General features: G+C 38.2%; 1 protein-coding gene across 1 annotated transcript in view; it reads left to right on the plus strand.

Annotated features, from left to right (window-relative positions):
- Positions 1-22,500, plus strand: part of EBF1 (EBF transcription factor 1) — a 610,041-nt gene that overhangs the window by 30,646 nt on the left and 556,895 nt on the right. Inside the window, exon 5 of the mRNA XM_075344289.1 lies at positions 20,310-20,383. Coding sequence (XP_075200404.1) covers positions 20,310-20,383 — 74 coding nt within the window. The remainder of the gene's footprint in view (positions 1-20,309; positions 20,384-22,500) is intronic.

Raw genomic sequence — 22,500 nt, forward strand, 5'->3', positions numbered from 1 at the left:
CTTTCACCGGGAAGGAACAACCACGGGAAGGGCAGTCTCCAGTCAAGGAGACCACCTATGCCAAACATGGTATCCATCCACAGACAGCCGTTTCGGGGTATTTGCCCCTCATCAGTGTGGAGTAGGAATCTGGCTAGTGGGACATTGCCTAGTAAAAGACTATGTGAGCAAGGATGGTTGACCTTAGGGAGATCAACATCCACCACTGCGGAGACACCATCACGTGTTTCTCAACGCAGTGATTCTAGAACAATGCCCCCTGGGAAATATTCAAAGCAAGAAGGCCTGCGGAGACACCATCACGTGTTTCTCAACGCTGGCAGGAAACTAGTCAGGTCTTTCACCGGGAAGGAACAACCACGGGAAGGGCAGTCTCCAGTCAAGGAGACCACCTATGCCAAACATGGTATCCATCCACAGACAGCCGTTTCGGGGTATTTGCCCCTCATCAGTGTGGAGTAGGAATCTGGCTAGTGGGACATTGCCTAGTAAAAGACTATGTGAGCAAGGATGGTTGACCTTAGGGAGATCAACATCCACCACTGCGGAGACACCATCACGTGTTTCTCAACGCAGTGATTCTAGAACAATGCCCCCTGGGAAATATTCAAAGCAAGAAGGCCTGCGGATCAACATCCACCACTGCGGAGACACCATCACGTTTGGCATAGGTGGTCTCCTTGACTGGAGACTGCCCTTCCCGTGGTTGTTCCTTCCCGGTGAAAGACCTGACTAGTTTCCTGCCAGCGTTGAGAAACACGTGATGGTGTCTCCGCAGGCCTTCTTGCTTTGAATATTTCCCAGGGGGCATTGTTCTAGAATCACTGCGTTGAGAAACACGTGATGGTGTCTCCGCAGTGGTGGATGTTGATCTCCCTAAGGTCAACCATCCTTGCTCACATAGTCTTTTACTAGGCAATGTCCCACTAGCCAGATTCCTACTCCACACTGATGAGGGGCAAATACCCCGAAACGGCTGTCTGTGGATGGATACCATGTTTGGCATAGGTGGTCTCCTTGACTGGAGACTGCCCTTCCCGTGGTTGTTCCTTCCCGGTGAAAGACCTGACTAGTTTCCTGCCAGCGTTGAGAAACACGTGATGGTGTCTCCGCAGGCCTTCTTGCTTTGAATATTTCCCAGGGGGCATTGTTCTAGAATCACTGCGTTGAGAAACACGTGATGGTGTCTCCGCAGTGGTGGATGTTGATCTCCCTAAGGTCAACCATCCTTGCTCACATAGTCTTTTACTAGGCAATGTCCCACTAGCCAGATTCCTACTCCACACTGATGAGGGGCAAATACCCCGAAACGGCTGTCTGTGGATGGATACCATGTTTGGCATAGGTGGTCTCCTTGACTGGAGACTGCCCTTCCCGTGGTTGTTCCTTCCCGGTGAAAGACCTGACTAGTTTCCTGCCAGCGTTGAGAAACACGTGATGGTGTCTCCGCAGGCCTTCTTGCTTTGAATATTTCCCAGGGGGCATTGTTCTAGAATCACTGCGTTGAGAAACACGTGATGGTGTCTCCGCAGTGGTGGATGTTGATCTCCCTAAGGTCAACCATCCTTGCTCATATATATATATATATATATATATATATATATATATATTTAAAAAATATAAGCACAAATTTATGAATATAAAATATATATATTTAGAAATATACATATAAATTTATAAATGTAAAATATTTATTTAGAAATATATATTTAAAAACTAAAAATACATATTTGAAAATATAAACATAAATGTATCAATATAAAAAATAAATTTATATATATATTTAGAAACTAAAAATATATTTAAAAATATAAATATAAATTTACCAATATTAAAAATATATTTATTTATACATATTTAAAAACTAGAAAGTATATTTAAAATATAAATATAAATTTCTGAATGTAAAAAAAGATTTATTTATATATATTTAAAAAACAAAAGATATATTTTAAAATATAAACATAAAATTATGAATATAAAAATTATATATTTATTTAAAAATATTAAAAAAAATATAGATTTAAAAATATAAATGTAAATTATATATATATATAAATAAAAAAAAGATGTATATATATATTATATATATTTGTTTTCTTTAAATATATATAATATATTATATATAACATTTTATATATATATATATATATATATATATATATATAAAACAGATGTATTTATATGTATATATATATTTAAAAACTAAAAGATATATTTGAAAATATAAACATAAAATTATGAATATAAAAAATATATTTATCTGTATATATTTAAAACCTAAAAATATATATTTCAAAATATAATATATATATATATATATATATTTTTTATATATATATATATATATATATATATATATATATATATTTAAAAATCTGAAAATAAATTTAGATATATAAGATATATTTCTTTATATATATTTAAAACATAAATTTATAAATATAAATTTATAAATATAAAAAAAATATTTTTTTTAATTTTTTTAGTACAATACAAAAAATTGCCACGGTTTTAACAAAAACCTTCCTGTAGAAAAGTACGTTTTTCTTAAAAGAAAAATATTTTTAATTTTTTTTGGATGGTGTTATTAGAATGTGTATTCTTACAGATTATTCAGAGATACTAGTGACTGGGGTACAGCAATTTTTTTTTTATTGCTAAAAAAAGGTTTTTTTTCAAGAGTCCTGAATTAATTAGCAACAGAGAAGAAATGACAAATTTGGAGATTTTTTTTCAACTTGTTAAAAATGTTGTACACACACAGTCAACACACTGCTACTTTAGATTGGACGGCTCCAGTGAATATGACATGGCTCGCTCTTTACATTGGTGCTGTTTTCATCTAACATGATGCTTTTCTACAAATTTATGAAAAAAAAAAGAATTTTTGCCTTAATATTTTTATTTTTTCAGTGAATTGGAAAGCAATTTGAAGACTTTTATTTCTGCCGATCAGTTTTCCAAATGTATTTATCTAAATGTATTATTGTTAATATAATATTTATTTTTAGTTATTATTGTTTATTCCTCTCTCCCCCTCTGTATATATATATATATATATATATATATATATTAATTTTATTATTATTGTTTATTTCTCTCTCCCTATATATCTTTATATGTACATTTTTTATCATTATTATTTCCTTCTCGCTCTATAAATACAGATATATATATATATGTATATATATATATATATATATATATATATAAACTTAGTGAGTTTGTATATTAATCTCCCTCTAAATAAATAAAATAAATAAATATAAATATATACATATTTATGTGTATATATATATTGATGTGATTATATATAAAAGGAAGGGGAAATAAACATAATAATAATGTTATATATGTGTATATGTATATTCATTTATAGGGAGTGAAATCGACAATGATAATAAACTTAAAAAATGGAAAATACAAAATAAATGTATATAATATATATATATATATATATACACAGAGAGAGGAATAAACAATAATGAAGCTAAAAGAATTAGCAATAATAAGTATATATTTATATGGAGAGAAATAAACAATGATAATAAAGTAGAAAATGAAGAAAGAAATAATAAATAATTATATGTATTTATAGAGGGAGAGAAATAAACAATAATAATAAAGTAAAAAATAAATATTTTTTTAATACAGTGGAACCTTGGATTACGAGCATAATTGGTTCTGGGAGTGTGCTCTTAAACCAAGTTACTCTTATACCAAAGCGAATTTTCCCATAGAAAATAATTGAAACGCAGACAATTCGTTCCACAACCCAAAAATATTTTACTGTATTTCTACAAACCTATTACAGTAATACAAAATAATGTCCTGTATTTATATAAAATTATTACAGTACACTAATACAGAAAACTATACAGTATAGTAAAAAAACAAATAAAGCAAATTAAACTGCAATTTAACCTTACAATAAAATTGTTGGTGTGCGGGAGGTACAGTATAAGCAATGTGCTGCACTTTTTATCAATCAGAAAGTACAATACTGTATCCACAAATACAAATTGATAGACGTGCTATATAGTATATACTGTACTGTACAATGGTATACTGTATACAATATACAGTACAATGCGAGCACGGTGAAAGAATAGAACCGGAAGTGTGCACGAGCATTGCTCTTAAATCAAGTTACAAATTTGGAAAAATCTTTGGTTGTCTTGCAAAACGCTCTCAAACCAAGTTACTCTTAAACCAAGGTTCCACTGTATATACATATTTATATAGCGAGAAATAAACAATGGTAATAAAGTAAAAAAATTAAGAAAAAAATATAAATATATATACATATATGTAAATATTTATTTATATATAAAGAGAGAAATACACAGTAATAATGAAGTTTTTTTTTAAAAAAAATAAATAATAAAAATATACTTTACTCTATCATTATTGTTTATTTTCCTCTCTCTATAAATGTTTTATTTAATACTTTTACTGTTGTGAATTTCTCTCTCTCTTTCTCTCTATCTATCTATATATATATATATATATATACATTTATTTATATTTATATATATATACATATATATATCTTAATTTATCTTTTTATTATTATTATTATTATTAGTGTTATTATTATTATTTTAATTATTATAGTTTTTTTACAACAAATTATTTGGAAATGTATTAGAGAACTTTCCGTATTTTAAATTTACCTTCATCCTTTGTTGAAAGAGAAAATTAAAAGAAAAATTTAGAGGAATAATGTCAACCTTCGCACCTTTGTCGAGCTGTAAGCTCCATTACGACAGAATCTGATGTGTTTCTATAATATGCGTCTTGCAGGATGGTTTCGCTGTGTGTGTATATTTTACCTATCTTTCTATTAGTTACTGAGACACAATGCAACGTAGGTTGTTTTTGTTTTTTATATGACCGTCTTTGGCCGCTCGCCCCATAGCGGATGCTGCTATAAACATTGGCGCGGTTTGCACACATAATATAGGAGATGGCATGAGAAAGTAGCACTAAGAGCTGTGCTGATTCACATGTATTTTAATCTGCTCCTAATTTTCCTTCTCTGGGGTCCTGTTTTCCGCCCCGGCTGCAGTTCTGTTTTCCAGCTGGTAATCGGATCCCTTGTATTCTCCAGCAGAGGGACGCTGTCTGATAATGCGGAGTGTGGTTTGTTTCCCTGCACAATGGATGATGTCACCGCTCTGCACCGGCTCCAGTATGACATCATTATACCAGGGTATTGCAGAAGGGTCCTCAGGGGAGACCTGGCTGCGAAAACTGTGAGCTGCGCGCTTTCAAGATAATCATTGCGATTTAATGTGACTGTAATGAAAACCATTGCAGTTTAGGATTAAAGGTCCACCGGGTTTGCACGGCCTTCCCATTTACACAAAGCCGCAGTTTTTAATTTAACATGTGCTAGTAGTTATACATTCCCAACACTTTGCTATATTTGCAAATATTTTTTTCTTTCTCTAACTTTTAAATATCCTTTACAAATAAAGCTTAGATCCTTTAAAATTACATTTTTGGCTGCTTTTTTTCTTTTTCATTTATTTAATGATTATTATTATTATTATTATTATTATTACTATTATTTATAATTATTATAATTATTATAATTTATTTATAATTATAATTTATTTATTATTATTATTATAATTATTTTATTATTAAGAACATTGACGACATTTAGGTTTCATTTTATATTATCCTATGTCACATTCAGCTTGAAAATTTCTTAAAAGTCCAAATGCTGAATGAGGACGACTATTTTGGCTTCAGTTAAAAGTTCCCCTTGGATTTTCAAGGTACCGGATACTCCTTAAAGGGAACCTTTTAGGTCCCCTGGGCACCTAGAACCACAAGTAGGTCTGGGTGCATATTTCTAATCCCTGCCTAACCGTCCCTGTATTTAGTAACATAGCTAAAGAAATCTTTAGAAAAAGTATTTCTAAAGATCCTTTATGATATGTTAATGAGTGCTGGGACTAGTCCCAAGGGCCTAAATTCCGTCTTAGGATATTAGCAGACTCACAGGGGTGTCCTAAAATGCTATATAATGCCCATTGCCCAGTGTCATCCACAGTGACGTGCGTACCTGTGTCTGTTGTCGCGACTTCAGATGTTGGCTTTAGAGTCATGGCACATGATCAGAAATCCCGTCACTTCCGGTCATGCGCACTAGACCTCTCTGAAGCCGGGAAGCTTACATCCTCCTTCATAGTGCGCATGACCGGAAGTGCAGTGACTTCTGATCATGCGCACTGACCCTAATGCCGACATCTGAGGTGGTGACAATGGGCACAGGTACGTGCGTCACCACCGATGACACTGGGCAATGGGTATTGAATAGCATGTTAGCATGACCCATGGGCATGCTAACATGCTAAGAGGGAGGACTAGTCGGTGGAACTAATGCCCCTGTTTCTAGTCCCTGCACTCATTAGCATATGATAAAGGATCTTTAGAAATACTTTTTCTAAAGATCCCTTTATCTACTCTACTAGATACAGGGACAGTCCCTGCGCTCATTAGCATCTCATAAAGGATTGTATAGGGATGCAGATTATGCTGCAGATGATATTGCCCATTGAGATGAGATGTAGGTGACGCTGGTCATTGTAAAGCATGGTATCACACCCAAAGGGGCGTGATAACCTGATAAGAGGGCAGACTAATCTGGGGAAATAACGCCCTTAAGACTAGTCCCTGCACTCATTAGCATATCATAAAGGATCTTTAGAAATACTTTTTCTAAAGATCTCTTTATTTATGCTACTTAGATACAGGGACAGTTAGGCAGAAATTATAGATATGTGCCCAGAACTGCTCATGGTTATGGGTGCCCAGGGAACCTGACAGGTGATCTGGATCTTCACATGCAAAAGAATTGGATCACAATAGATGACACTCGGCTCACGCTCACAGCAGAGTTTGAGCCGAGTGTCAATAAAGTGATATTCCCATCTCCAAGATCCTATTTCAATATTTATTAGGTGTAATAATAATAATAGCAAATACCTCCAATTAGAAATGTAGTTTAGTTCTCCTGATATAGACATGTCTCTTACCTCATGTGCAGGGCATTGCAGCTTAGGTATCCATGGTTATGTCCACTCATATAGTGACAGTTAGTTAATAGAGATGGGCAAACCCACAGATGTTCGGGTTCGGAAGGTGCAGGCGGATCTATTTTAAAATCTGATTCGGGCCCCGAACATCTGCTCAATCGCCGAACCCCATATAAGTCTATGGTGACCCAAACATTGTGCTGTAAAATGGTGGTAGAAAGAGATAGGTGGATTAGAGCAGGAGTGGTATACTTACTAAGTCTCCCACGTGGCTGTAACACTACTTTCGGAGCCACTAAATAACTCTCATACATATCCACTGCTTCCCCCGTATACCGTCAGTCATGGCGTGTGATTGGTTGCAGTCAGACCGCACCCCCACCCTGTGTGACAGCGTCTGTGATTGTTTGGAATCATACACGCTGTCTACGTCCCTATAGTGTAAAAAGAAATAAATAAAATGGTGTAAGATCACCCAATATTGTGATACCCAGCACAGATAAAGCATACGGCTACAGGCTACGGCCCCCAGCCGTGAGCTTATCTTGGCTGTGTATCAACATAAGAAGAACGGCATGTGGCTTTTTTTTTTTTAAATAAATAATTTAATAACGACTGGTCACATTTTCTAATGTACCCACACGCTGCGACTTCAGTATGTAGTAAAGCTGGGATCGTCTTGGGACCTTGTATGAATTACGTTGGAACTGGGTGTTGATAGTTAATAAATAATAGAAAGAGGGGGGGGGTTGTATTTTATTTCAGATAAAATATTTTTTCAGTCTTTGTGTTTATTTCTTTTTACTTACAGATTAGGAATGGGGGTATCTCCTTTCATTATTAATGTAGGGATTAGTGGCAGCTGTGAGCTGTCATTAACCCCTTGAGGTGGCAATCGGGATGTTAACTCGCTGGAATTGTTAGATCTAATGAAAGCGACAAGTCTGGGTGGCTGCAGGCTGCTATTTTTAGTCTGGGGAGGCCCAATAACCATGGGCCTCCCCAGCCTGAGAATACCAGCCCCTAGCTGTCGGCTTTATCATGGCTGGATATCAAAATTGGGGGGCACCGCACACTATTTTTTAAACTTACTTATTTAAATAATTAAAAAATGCTTAATAGTTACAAGTCTGATTTATGTATGAGATAGCCAAGATGATTGTTTATAAAATGAAGGTCGTCTCAATCTCAAAGCTGTAGTAGATGTGAGATACGGAGCCTGAAAGTCAAAAGTTCAAATCATTGTTACTCTTTTGCTTGTCAGTGTAGATTGGGTGGAAGAGCTTGAAAATTGTAAAGAGAACTGTTTTCAATTTTTGGAGAATTTTAGGTCTTAGTGTCTATTTGGTATTTAGTGTCCTTTTTTTGTGCACTGTGTCTCAGTAATGGGATGCTGTGTATCCACTAATTAGCTGAAAGACGTGTCCATAGGTTACAGAGCCTTATTCATTCTAATTGAGAAGCTTCAGCTAAACAACAGACGTGTCTTGCAATTAAACTGACAAGTGACTAATCTAATAGGGGTATAACTGTATGTTATTATATGCCTCCATTTTCTGTACTTTTTGCCAAAGGATATCTATGAACCTAGAGACTAAAGACTGTATAAAGAAAACATTTGGTTACATGAGAGCTGTGTGATTATGACATTTTAGTAATACATCCCTAAAACCCAACCTTTATCAAGGTGGGGTTGAATGGTTAAAGGGGTATTCCCATTGCCAAGATCCTATCCCAATATGTAGTAGGAGTAATAATAATAATATTAGCAAATACCTCCAATTAGTAATGTAGTATAGTTCTTCTGATTACCTACGTCACTTACCTCATGTGCAGGGCATTGCAGCTTAGGTATCCCTGTTTACAACCACTCATGACAGTTAGTTAGTTGCTTGTGGTCATAACCAAGGATCTCTAAGCTGCAATGCCCTGCACATGAGGTAAGTGATATGAACTATACTACATTTATAATTGGAGGTATTATTATTACACCTACTACATATTGGGATAGGATCTCGGAGATGGGAATAACCCTTTAACTCACTTCTCCTCCACCATTTTATTCTCATAGGCGTTTAACAATAGAATCAAAAGTTACACTATAAATATGTCTTCTACAAATGCAGGAATCTGGCATGTAAGGGAGCTTATTTGTTTCCCATTTACGTGCCATCCAATGTTTCTGATATCTATGCTACTAGGAAACAGTCAAGAGTTCCTTTCCAAATGAAGGCAATGTGCCAAGTGATGGGTGACATTACTATTGATGATAACATAAGATGTCTTTCTTGTTAGTGACACTTTGACTCCATATTTAAAGGGTGGAGATGTAGGGTGGTTCAGAACTGTTAAGAGATAAGTTTGTATTGTGTTCTGTAGTGGATGGGCAACCAGTGTAATGGCTGGCACAAGGAGGAGGCACTAGTGAAATGGCTGGACCAAAATACGACTCTGACTGTCGAATTTTGGGACGGATTGGAGAGGAGAAAGTTTGGTTAGAGGGAGACCGATCAGTAAAGAGTTACACTACTCAAGACAAGAATGAATACGAGTGTCAGTAATTGTAATTGCAGTTTAAAATGTGAGAAATGGTTGGATTCTGGAGATGTTTTTTAAGCAGTAGGTTACATGAGTAAGTGAGTGATTGGATATAGGGGTTAAAAGGAAAGTTCTGAGTCAAATATATCCCCCAGACAGCGAGCAAGCTGCTTGGGAGTTATGGTTGAACCATTAAAGGTAATTGAAATTTCGGGTATAGATCGGTTAGTAGAAGGAAGAGACCCTGATTCCAGGGACATGTCACTTACTGAGCTGCTTGATAAATTAATTGAAAACTCACCAGCTCTCTGAATGCTGAGCACTATATAAACCACCCACATCACTGATTGACAGCTTTCTATTTACACTGTGCATAGGCAGAAAGCTTCCGATCAGTGGTGGAGGCGCGGTTATACAGAGCTTGTGAATATGGATGACTATATGGCGCAGGTTTACTATTCCTCTAGTGATAATCTCCTGCTTATAAAACAACGATTTTATAAAAACTATAGTAAGGTTCCATAGCTGGACTAAGGTTAGGTGTCAAAAACCTGGTGACAGATTGTCTTTATCTGTACTACATAGATTGTTCTCTCCAACAAGCTATTGGGTGTATTGGAAAAAATATTTGGAGTCCTTTTTAGGAGGTTGAATATATTTTATCTGTAGAATTTTTTTTCTGCATGGATTGGATGTTTTTGTCTTTGTCCTTTGCCGGCAGCACACAGAGGCCCAAGAAGCTGAAATGTAGGCAGTTGTTTTATGGTCCTCATCCTTCAGACCTAACCTTGTTGGTGTATACTGAAGAAAACATTAGGTTCTGGGGATTATCTTTCAGTTACTAGCGAAAATTCAACTCCGTGGGGGTCAAGTAAATTACGGGGCCTTGAAGTATCAGACTTGAGTGCCACCTCACCAGGGAAATTTGGATGAGCCGGGTAAAGTTGCCGGAATTGTCACCAATTGCCAGTTTTAAGTTACACGCAGGATTTGCCTATGCTTTTATATAATAATAATAATAATAATAATAAATTGGGTAGTTTAAGTGAATTATGACATGTTCGCCTTGTTTGGACATGCTGCATTACTCATTTAGGGGTTGTAAGGCCCACCGGGGAATTCTCCTCTTCACCAGTGGTGCCAGTCCGTGCCTGAAATCTTGTGTTTTCTTATTTAGGATAATAAAATACTTGTTTTCTCTGTCATAGACTAATGTACTATAGTAGCATCATACGGTATAAGGCAACAGCTCTTTATATCTCAGCTTCATGGATCTATTGTGAGTGAGAATAGGGGTGAATGCGATTTTGGGGTTAACTACAAGCAGTGGTGTATCTAGTGTTTGATGGGCCCTGCTTCAAAATTTGGACCTGGGCTTACATCCCTGCATGTTGTTCAGATGTATATGTATGTATATATTTAGTGTTCTAAATCCTATAAAGACATATAAGTAGCTGTCCCCCCCATTATGTAGTAATGTCCACCATCCTGTTCTAATATACCCTATCCTGGGCTACTTTCTGGTAAATATGTCCCCCATCCTGGTCTACATGTCCCCAATCCTGGTATATATGTTCCCCATCTTGGTGTCTGTGCCCCCATCCTGGTATCTCCCCCATCCTGGTATATACTGTTCCCTCCTGGGATCCTCCTGGTATATACTGTCCCTCCTGGTATATATGTTGCTCTCCTGGGCTCCTCCTGGTATATAATATACACGCTGTCCCAGCTACCATGACATCCTCCTCTATAGCTGTAGCCCATGCTATGGCAATGCATGATGTCATTGTCATGCGCCGCCTCAGTTGCTGAAAGCTGCCGGCTTTTGTTTGCCAGCAGTGTGTTTCACAGTGCAGGGACCCGACAGGTCTGTGCACTGCGATGTGTTTCAGCTGGATGTACACCGTCAGACACACATCCAGGTGAAGCAGGGGCTAGGGCGGCGGGCCCACTGCACCCCCGGGCCCGGTCGCAGTCATGATCCCTGCTACCACGATCATTCTGCCTATTACTGCAAGCAATCCTGAGTTTATAAATTACTAGGACGTAAAAAAAATCTCAATTTTTCCTAGTTTACCCTCCATTGAACAGGGACAATTAGAAACATTGTAAAGTATGAGGCCTCCTCCCAACAGCTCCTAATATCACAACCTCCTGTTGGGGGTTATAGGATATTGCAATTGGATCTTAAATTTTACACTTCGAGAGGAGTTCGATTTTAACTCCCTTAATGCTGGTACGATGCTCAGAGTGTATATTCATAAAGGGAGTAGTAGAGTGATGTACGGGGAGGGGGTCTCCCTAGGGAGAGCTGAGCACAGCAGAGGGGTTACACTTCTCTGCGGTAGAGAAGTATCATTGCCAGCTTTGAAGATCAGAGATATATGAAGTTTATTCTGGCAGATAGGACCATAATGCTTTTCAAAATGTCTTTCAGGAGATTTCGGTATCTTATGGATAGAAATGTAGCGATGGAGTTATCATAGAATAATACAGTGTGAGGCCGGTCAGATGCACAGAAGCTGATTGTATCATGAGCACAAAATGCAGCATGGTGGAAGAAGAAACAGATTAGAAAGCAAAGAGCCCCTTATTAGTCCTACAGGGTTATGTCATATATGACAGACGGGACCGCGCTAACCAACCCACAATTACATTTCCACAATACTGTCAGCAGCACGGCCCCGTCAATCTATCTACAATGTATTGATTCATTTAGTTTTTTGATTTCGAACTTTTTTCTTTCTCTTTCTTATTTTCCTTCTTTCCTTCCTTTGTTCCTTCCTTCCTTCCTTCCTTCCTTTGTTCCTTTCTTCGTTCCTTCCTTTCTTCCTTCCTTTCTTCCTTCCTTTCTTCCTTCCTTCCTTCCTTCCTTCCTTTCTTCCTTCCTTCCTTCCTTCCTTCCTTTCTTCCTTCCTTCCTTCCTTTCTTCCTTCCTTTCTTCCTTCCTTCCTTCCTTCCTTTCTTCCTTCCTTCCTCCCCTTCATCCTTCCTCCCTTCTTCCAGTCCTGCCTTTCTTTCTTTCTTTTCTTTCTTACATGTTTGTTTCATTTCCTTCTTACATCTTTCTTTCTTTTCTTCCATACATCTTTACATCTCTGTTTCTTTCTTTCTTACATGTTTCTCTTTCTTTCCTTCTCTTTCTTTTGCCTTTCTTTTTCATTCTTTCCTTTTCTTTCTTTCTTTTTCTTTCCTTTCCACCTTTCTTTTTTACATCTTTCTCTCTTTGTTTCTTTTTCTTTCCTTTCTTTCTTACATTTTTCTTTCTTGCATTTTTTCTTTTTGTTTCTTTTTTTCTTTCTTTTCTTTTTTTCTTACATCTCTCTTTATTTCTTTCATTCTATTCTATCTTTCTTTCATGTTTCTTTATTTCTTACATTTTTCTTTCTTTCTTGCATGTTTCTTTATTTCTTACATTTTTCTTTCTTTCTTGCAGGTTTCGTTCTGTCTTGCATGTTTCGTTCTTTCTTGCATTTTTTTTTGTTTCTTTCTTACATGTTTCTTTCTTTCTTACATTTTTCTTTCTTTCTTACAAGTTTCTTTCTTTCCTTTCTCTTGCTTCCTTCCTTCCTTCCTCCCTTCCTTTCTTTTTCAAAGCCGTAAAATATGAAGGGATATGAATGGCCGTTATGTAATAATAATAGTAAAATACTACTACAAGGAGGCTACAGGCCTTAGGTTTATTCCACGCAGTGGTTCTCATGTTAAACTACTTTACTTCTTTCTTTCTTCTATTCTTATTTCTTTTCTCTTCTTTTCCCCTGCCTTATTTCCTTTCCTTTCTTCCCTCCCATCCTTCCTTTCTTGTTTCCATACTTCTTTCCATCTCCCTTTCATTCCATTTTCTTTCTTTCCTTTCTTTCCTTCCTTCCTTGCTTTCTTTCTTTCTTTCTTTCTTTCCTTCCTTCCTTTCTCTCTTTCTTTCTTTCTTTTTTTCTTTCTTTCTTTTCTTTCTTTCTTTCTTTCTTTCTTTCTTTCTTTCCTTCCTTTCTTTCTTTCTTTCTTTCTCTCTTTCTTTCTTTCTTTCTTTCCTTCCTTCCTTTCTTTCTTTCTTTCTTTTTTATTTTCTTTCTTTCCTTCCTTCCTTTCTTTCTTTCTTTCTTTCTTTCCTTTCTTCCTTCCTTCCTTTCTTTCTTTCTTTCTTTCTTTCTTTCCTTCCTTCCTTTCTTTCTTTCTTTCTTTCTTTCCTTCCTTCCTTTCTTTCTTTCTTTCCTTTCTTTCCTTTCTTTCCTTTCTTTCTTTCCTTTCTTTCCTTTCTTTCCTTTCTTTCTTTCTTTCTTTCTTTCTTTCCTTCCTTCCTTTCTTTCTTTCTTTCTTTCCTTCCTTCCTTTCTTTCTTTCTTTCCTTTCTTTCCTTTCTTTCCTTTCTTTCTTTCCTTTCTTTCCTTTCTTTCTTTCTTTCTTTCTTTCTTTCTTTCTTCCTTTCTTTCTTTCTTTCTTTCTTTCTTTCTTTCTTTCTTTCTTTCTTCCTTTCTTTCTTTCTTTCTTTCTTTCTTTCTTTCTTTCTTTCTTTCTTTCTTTCTTTCTTTCTGTCTTTCTTCCTTTCTTTCTTTCCTCTATATATCTATTATCTATCACTTTTAATTTTCAAAAAAAAAAAGATCTTTGAGCATCATTAACACCCTATTACGGGGAAGACTGTCTGCCTCATTAACTTTTACAATCTCCCCCTGACTTGATGTCTCTGTGAGACTGTCTGACACTGTAATTCCATGATTTGCCATCATATAGCAAACATCAGAATAAAAAGACACATGTGCCAGTCTAAAGTGGATTGGGTCTCCAGACGTGTTACAGATTCATGTTTTTACCATGCTCTGATGTCTGAATTGAAAGGAAAATTGCCCATGTCTTGTCGGTAGTCTGACTTGGCTCCGGGATCAGGAGGTGTGAGCCACGACGAGGAGCCATGACAGGAATGTCAGCGCTTTCACTCTCTGTCGGCTGCAGGTGCATTGTTCTCTCATAACAAATGTTTAATAAGATGCTTGCTGGGAATGTGAGCTTAACATAGCGATCAAATGCCACTCGCATGGAAGAGATACACCAATTATTACCGCTATCCTCTTGTAAAACGCTCAGATCTGCCCGGATCGTTGAGGATGTTTCACTGTCATCCAATCTGAGAGGATGATTCGGCTGACAACGTCTCTTTAGGTAGTAAACCTTTATAGGCCTTGTATTCTTACTGAAGCCGGATGGGGCAACCAGCCAACTCCTCGAAGAAAAAGGCAAAAAATGAGGAACGATGAGGCACACCAGATCTCTAAGAAGCCACCACCACCTATAAGAAAAATCGGCCGCTCTCCTAATAGGCTTCGTCAGATTTCAAGACTTTTTGTCTCCAAGAGATGATTTCTCTATTTCCTTAGTTTTCTGTAGTGTTAAAAGTTATTGAAAACAATTGTGACCATGTAAAAACAAAAGCGATGGGGTCAAGCAGCACTTCCAAAAAAAAGACAAGTGTGAACAGGTGCAAGCCGAGACAACTAGACAGTGTAACCCATCTCAACTAGTGTCCCACCAAGAAGACAATTCCTATAGTGTGGCCTGGCACGTCAGTCTTGTCATAGGCACGTCGTGTGAAGCAAGATTATCAATGTCCACATACCTAATAGTACAGTAGAAGTCCAGATGTGGACATTGATGTGGGATGGGATTTAGACCCACATAGGAGGACAGGAGGTTTTTTATGGCGACGGAACATATCAACTCCTCAAAGAAAAAGGCAAAAAATGAGGAACGATGAGGCACAACAGATCTCTAAGAAGCCACCACCACCTATAAGAAAAATCGGCCGCTCTCCTAATAGGCTTCGTCAGATTTCAAGACGTTTTGTCCCAAAGAGATGATTTCTCTATTTCCTTAGTTTTCTGTAGTGTTAAAAGTTATTGAAAACAAATGTGGCCATGTAAAAACAAAAGCAATGGGATCAAGCAGCACTTCCAAGAATAAGACAAGTGTGAACAGGTGCAAGCCGAGACAACTAAACAGTGTAACCCATTTCAACTAGTGTCCCCCAAGAAGACAATTCCTATAGTATGGTCCGGTACGTCAGTCTTATCATAGGCACGTTGTGTGAAGCAATATTATCAATGTCCACATACCTAATAGTATGTACGGTAAAAGTCCAGATGTGGACATTGATGTGGGATGGGATTAGACCCACATAGGTCAGGAGGTTTTATATGGCGAAGGAACATATCAGCTGCAGGCTGCGGCCTGGAATCTCCACATAGTGGACATATTTAGTGAGCAGTAGAAAGAATTGGACATGATGTTTTTGGAATTCTCCTCTATCAGTCAAAGCTGTAAAATATGAAGGGATATGAATGGCCGTTATGTAATAATAATAGTAAAATACTACTACAGGCCTTGGGTTTATTTCACGCAGTGGTTCTCATGTTAAACTACTTTACTTTTCTTTCTTTCTTTTTTTCTTTCTTTCTTTCTTTTATTTTTCTTTCTTTTCTCTTCCTTTCCCCTGCCTTTTTTCCTTTCCTTTCTTACCTTCCATCCTTCATTTCTTGTTTCCTTACTTCCTTCCATCTTCCCTTCTTTCCATTTTCTTTCTTTCATATTTTCTTTCTTTTCTCTTCCTTTCCCCTGCCTTTTTCCTTTCCTTTCTTCCCTCCCATCCTTCCTTTCTTGTTTCCTACTTCCTTCCGCCTTCCCTTCTTTCCATTTTCTTTCTTTCTTATTTTCTTTCTTTTCTCTTCCTTTCCCCTGCCTTTTTTCCTTTCCTTTCTTCCCTCCCATCCTTCCTTTCTTGTTTCCTTACTTCCTTCTCTCTTCCCTTATTTCCATTTTCTTTCTTTCTTACTTTCTTTCCTTCTTTTTTCTTCCCTTCCCCCTGCCTTATTTCCTTTCCTTTCTTCACTCCCATCCTTCCTGTCTTGTTTCCTTCCGTCTTCTCTTCTTTACATTTTCTTACTTTTCTTTCTTTTTTTCTTTTCATTTTCTTACTTTTCTTTCTTTCTCTTTCTTTTCTTTCTTTCTTACTTTCCTTCTTTCTTCCCTTCCACTTGCCTTATTTCCTTTCTTTTCTTCCCTACCATTCGTCCTTTCTTGCTTCCGTCTTTTTTTCATTCCATTTTCTTTCTTTCTTTCCTCTTTCCTTCTCTTTAATCTTTCTCTTCCTTCTTTTTTCTTTCTTTCTTTTTTCTCTTTCTTCCCTTCCCCCTGCCTTATTTCCTTTTCTTTCTTCCCTCCCATCCTTCCTGTCTTCTTTCCTTCCTTCTTTGCATCTTTTCTTCCTTCCTTCCATATTTTCTGTTTTCCTCAGTACCTTCCACCTTTCCTTCCTTCTGTTTCTTTCTTTCTTTTTGTTCCTTCTTTTTCTTCTAAAGTTTGATGGTAATCAATAATTATTATTATTATTATTTTTACATTTTTCCTAATCTGTTGAAGTGGCCATTTTTTGCCAAAAGGACAATAGAACCTACTGCAATATTAGTTACTTTGAATGTAACCTCACAGAAACTAATCTACAAACTGGGAACTTTGGTAATAATTAGTGAAATGAAATACATTTGTCGTAGATTTCTATGGAGCTAAGAAACCAAAATGCCAACCACTATTGTACCAAAACTTAACACCAATATGGCTGCCGGAAAATGCCAAAATGCCCACATCTCAAGAACTAAAAAACCCATAATCACCAATCTTTGGCTACTTCTCCTCTTTCTGCTATTAGTCCATTTATATGTTTTTGGTGGAAATTCGATTTTATTCTATGTTCAAACCAAACAAAACATCCGGGTCACTTTGAAGGCCATTATGTGATGCCATATAGCGCCATGAATTGCCAGAATGGCGTCTCCCATCATCCAATCTTATATCTTTTTTGTATTTTGAGCCATAAAATTGTTTATTAGAACTTTAGAACTGTATTATTGTCTTTTTGATTTACATCGGCCGACAGCTGACCCAGTTACTAATTGGCAATAGACTTACACTCGCCCACTTCAAAGACACAATGCATCGCCCGCCCCGGGTTCAGCGCCGTCCCTATCTCGTCTATTTTCTTTTGACTTTACTGTGTTTGTTATATGCTTTGATATATAACCACAATTGTTCATTTTTTTTCCCTACGAGTCACCGATAACAATGCGAGAGGTTAAACTTCAGGCATTGCTATTTCTGGATTCCGCCATTAACCCGTTTTTTTTCATTTTTTTTTTATTGCAACAATAACTGTTTCTTTTGAAAACCCCAACAAGGTTACAAAAATATGTTTTTTTATTGTGCGGCGTGTATATTAGACGGCTTGTTATTACATGGCGGTGAAGAAAAAAGGCTGAGGAGGAATTTGTATTGTAACGCACAAGTGTTTCCTGTACTGCTCACAATTTCCCTTCAGAATCTGCTTTTATAACAATAAGAAAGTTATTAAGGCATCGACATCTTTCCCGTCTGGTAGAAAGGAAATATTTTTTTATAGGAAAAACTATAGCCAAAAGTCCTTGGTGGCGTTGCCCGTAGTGACTGTCATTCAGGTGTGTTGCATACCTCCTCTGCACCGCCTGGCTCACCAGGGTCCCCGCATGGCGTCTCCATGTTTTCGGTCTCCCTGATAAGGTGTCTGTCGCAGCGCTCCTTCTACTGCTGCTTCCACTGCTCCTTCCACTGCTGCTTCCAATGCTCCTTCCACTGCTCCTTCCACTGCTCCTTCTACTGCTCCTTCTACTGCTCTTTCCATTGCTTCTTCCACTGCTGCTTCCACTGCTCCTTCCACTGCTTCTTCTACTGCTCCTTCTTATGCTCCTTCCACTGCTCCTTCTACTGCTACTTCCACTGCTCCTTCTACTGCTCCTTCCACTGCTCCTTCTACTGCTCCTTCTACTGCTCTTTCCATTGCTTCTTCCACTGCTGCTTCCACTGCTCCTTCCACTGCTTCTTCTACTGCTCCTTCTAATGCTCCTTCCACTGCTCCTTCTACTGCTACTTCCACTGCTCCTTCTACTGCTCCTTCCACTGTTCCTTCTACCGCTCCTTCTAATGCTCCTTCCACTGCTCCTTCCACTGGTGCTTCCACTGCTCCTTCCACTGTCCCTTCTACTGGTGCTTCCACTGCTCCTTCCACTGTTCCTTCTACTGCTCCTTCTAATGCTCCTTCCACTGCTCCTTCCACTGCTCCTTCTACTGCTACTTCCACTGCTCCATCTACTGCTCCTTCCACTGTTCCTTCTACCGCTCCTTCTAATGCTCCTTCCACTGTTCCTTCTACTGGTGCTTCCACTGCTCCTTCCACTGTCCCTTCTACTGGTGCTTCCACTGCTCCTTCCACTGTTCCTTCTACTGCTCCTTCTAATGCTCCTTCCACTGCTCCTTCCACTGCTCCTTCTACTGCTGCTTCCACTGCTCCTTCCACTGCTCCTTCCACTGTTCCTTCCACTGCTCCTTCTACTGCTCCTTCTTATGCTCCTTCCACTACTCCTTCTAATGCTCCTTCCACTGCTTCTTTTACTGCTCCTTCCATTGCTCCTTCTATTGCTTCTTCCACTGCTCCTTCCATTGCACCTTCTAATCCTCTTTCCACTGCTCCTTCCACCGCTCTTTCAATTGGTCCTTCTAATGCTTCTTTCACTGCTCCTTCTACTGCTCCTTCCATTGCTCCTTCTAATGCTTCTTCAACTGCTCTTTCTACTGCTCCTTCCACTGCTGCTTCCATTTGGCCTTGGGGGGCATGGCTGGTCTCTGCAGGAATTCAACCTAGCTATGTCCTGCAAAAATTAGGTTCCTCGGCCACTCCTGTTCTTTCAGGGTGTATTTCAGGCACCTCCTCACACCACTCTTGGCCCAGTTGTGGTTCTCAGTCCATCTGTTAGTTCTCCATGCTCTTGTTTGTATTCATCCTCATGTTACCAACTCGGCTAGTATACCAGTCCTGTCTGACCTCTCTGCCCCTGATCTCGACTCCATGTTCTGACCCTGTGCTGCCTGCCCCTACCACGGACCATTTGACTACACCTTTGTCTTGCCCTTCTCTACCTCTTACCCTCCAGTTAGCTGCTGCAGTACTGGGGACTGCCCTGGAATGGTGCCTAGCGTCTACCGGCAGCCCAGCATATGCTCAGCATCAGAGGTCCTAGTGAAGACCCGGTAGACACTTAGTCATACCCCTTAAGGGTAAACTCAGCCCGTGGCGTAGTGGGTCCACACCCGCCAGCGTGACTTACACCCGCCAGCGTGACTTACACCCCCGAACGTGACTAACGCTTGCCAGTGTTACAGTGACCAATCAGAATCATGCTTTCATTTCATAGCATGCGTCAGAGAAACGAGAAGTGTATTCCATTTGGACACACAGACCCTTTTTTTTAAACAACGTTATTAAAATGTGAACAATAAAAAGTTTACAAAGATCATTTATCACTGTCTTTGTTGCCCATAGCAACCAACCACATTCACTAGTGGCCTTAATTATGAGACGTCAATCAATGAGGACTAGTCACCCCTCTCGACATATCTGTTTTAGTTAATACTTATATATTCCATAAAATGTAATAATTAAAAGTCTGATTTGTGTCATTCCTCTGTTATTCCTCCTGGAAGTGTTTTAAAAAATTAAATGTTTATTATTATTATTATTATTATTATTTATGTTATTATTATATTTCAAATATTTCAGCATTTCTATGATCAAATCTAATGTGCAAGAATAAGTTTTAACTCTTGAATTTCACTTATTGTCCTACATTATCTCCCTATGTAGGCCATCATCTATGAAGGACAAGATAAAAACCCCGAAATGTGCCGCGTTCTGCTTACCCACGAGATCATGTGCAGGTAACAACAATGTCCATGTGTGCAAGTGTGCAAGCTACCTATGCCTGGGACCCCATATATATATATATATATATATATATATATATGAGACACGTTCGCACCGGGGCCTGGGGTGACTCATTAGCGGGCCGCGGTTCTGCTCCTGGGGCGCTGCGGTGGTGAGGCCCGGTTCCGTGTGACTCCGGCGGTGTCGTTTAAATATAATGGGGTTGATGACAGTTTATTCGTCACACCACCTGTGGTATTCGGCAAGTTAGGTGCCGCCGCTGCGGAATGGGGCTCCCCGTGGCAGATTGTGATGCTCTACCTGTGGTTGGTATAGCTCTCCACAGGCAGAGCTGGGCCCCAGGGCCTATGGGGGTAGTACTGAGTGATGGTGGGGGTGCAGAGCCGGAGGTGCAGGCGAAAAACGGAGCGACAGAGGGATGCAGTCTCAAGGTCTTTACTAACTGTAGAAGGTTCCCAGGTAACACAACTAGTCAGTGCCCGCCTTTGGAGTGCTGGGTTCCACTGTGATGGGCTCCAGCTGATCCCAGGTAGTTCGGAGGTCGAGTCCGGTGCACTTTTCTTATGGGTACCCTTCCTGGCCGTCTTCCTGTGCTTGCTTCTCCCTCCTGCTTTGCGCCCTCACACACAGAACCTTGTGCTGATGCCCGCGGACCATTTTGGGTGGCGTGAAGCTCTATTCCTTGGCCCTTTTGTGTCACCTTCCAGCGAATTCGTGTGCGGATGTGGCTTCGGTGTGTGCAGTCACCTCAGCCGCTGGTTTTACTAGCGGAGTACGTAGGTTTTCCACCAGTAGATTATATGTGGTGCAAAGCCACGGGAGGATATTGCACTTCCCGTGGTCTCTAGGACCCCTTCTGTCTTGTGCCTTGGTCGAGTGGCGCTGGCTCCAGACCACAGGACTTTCCTCCTCCACTGCTCCTCTCCAACTCCTTTACTTTCTCCCCACTCCACTACTGTGTGTACTCACTCCTAAGACTCCACCTCCACCCCCCAGTCTGGCTTCGAGTTTAACATACCCTTGCCATGTCTGTGAGGTGTTACTAAGTGAGAGTGTTGTGTCTTGTGTGAACCGGTGGTGACCTCCTCCTTACCCGGGATGGAATACCACACCTCTGGATGAGGTGCAGTACCTCTGTGGCGACTGAAGCCTCAGGGGCACCACATATATATGATAAAATGTGTACAACCTTTAAAAATAAAGTATTAGATATATGCAGTATTAGATATATACACACACATATACTTTATATATATATATATATATATATATATATATATATACATATATATACGGTATATATATATATATATATATATATATATATATATATATATATATATCCCTATACATATATATTTAGATATTTTTCTTTTATATAAAAAGTATAAAAGTATATATGTGTGTGTGTATAGCTACTACTGCATAGAAAGGGAGAGGGGCGAGCAAGCGTTAGTATTTATTTTTAAAGGTTGTACATATTTTACTATTATATTTTAATACCATTTTTACCAGCGCAATTTTATTTTTTACTTTACTGGGATCTGTTGACTCGTGCCCTCTAGGTCATATTAATCCTGCTTTCACATAGAGTTTCAAAAATAATTTCCAATTTTATTATCTGTGAGTGTAAATTGGTGCTAATTATGCATTTCCCCAGAAAAATATCATAATTTCTCAGTTCAAACTGTAATCATTATCTATGCATGGAACCATGTTATCTATCTATCTATCTATCTATCTATCTATCTATCTATCTATCTATCTATCTATCTATCTATCTATCTATCTATCTATCTATCTATCTATCTATCTATCTATCTATCTATCTATCCCTCTATCTATCTATCTATCTATCTATCTATCTATCTATCTATCTATCTATCTATCTATCTATCTATCTATTTATCTATCTATCCCTCTATCTATCTATCTATCTATCTATCTATCTATCTATCTATCTATCTATCTATCTATCTATCTATCCCTCTATCCATCCATCTATCTATCTATCTATCTATCTATCTATCTATCTATCTATCTATCCCTCTATCTATCTATCTATCTATCTATCTATCTATCCCTCTATCTATCCCTCTATCTATCTATC

The sequence above is a fragment of the Anomaloglossus baeobatrachus genome, chromosome 4 (assembly GCF_048569485.1).
Source record: "Anomaloglossus baeobatrachus isolate aAnoBae1 chromosome 4, aAnoBae1.hap1, whole genome shotgun sequence".
Taxonomy (NCBI): Eukaryota; Metazoa; Chordata; class Amphibia; order Anura; family Aromobatidae; genus Anomaloglossus; species Anomaloglossus baeobatrachus.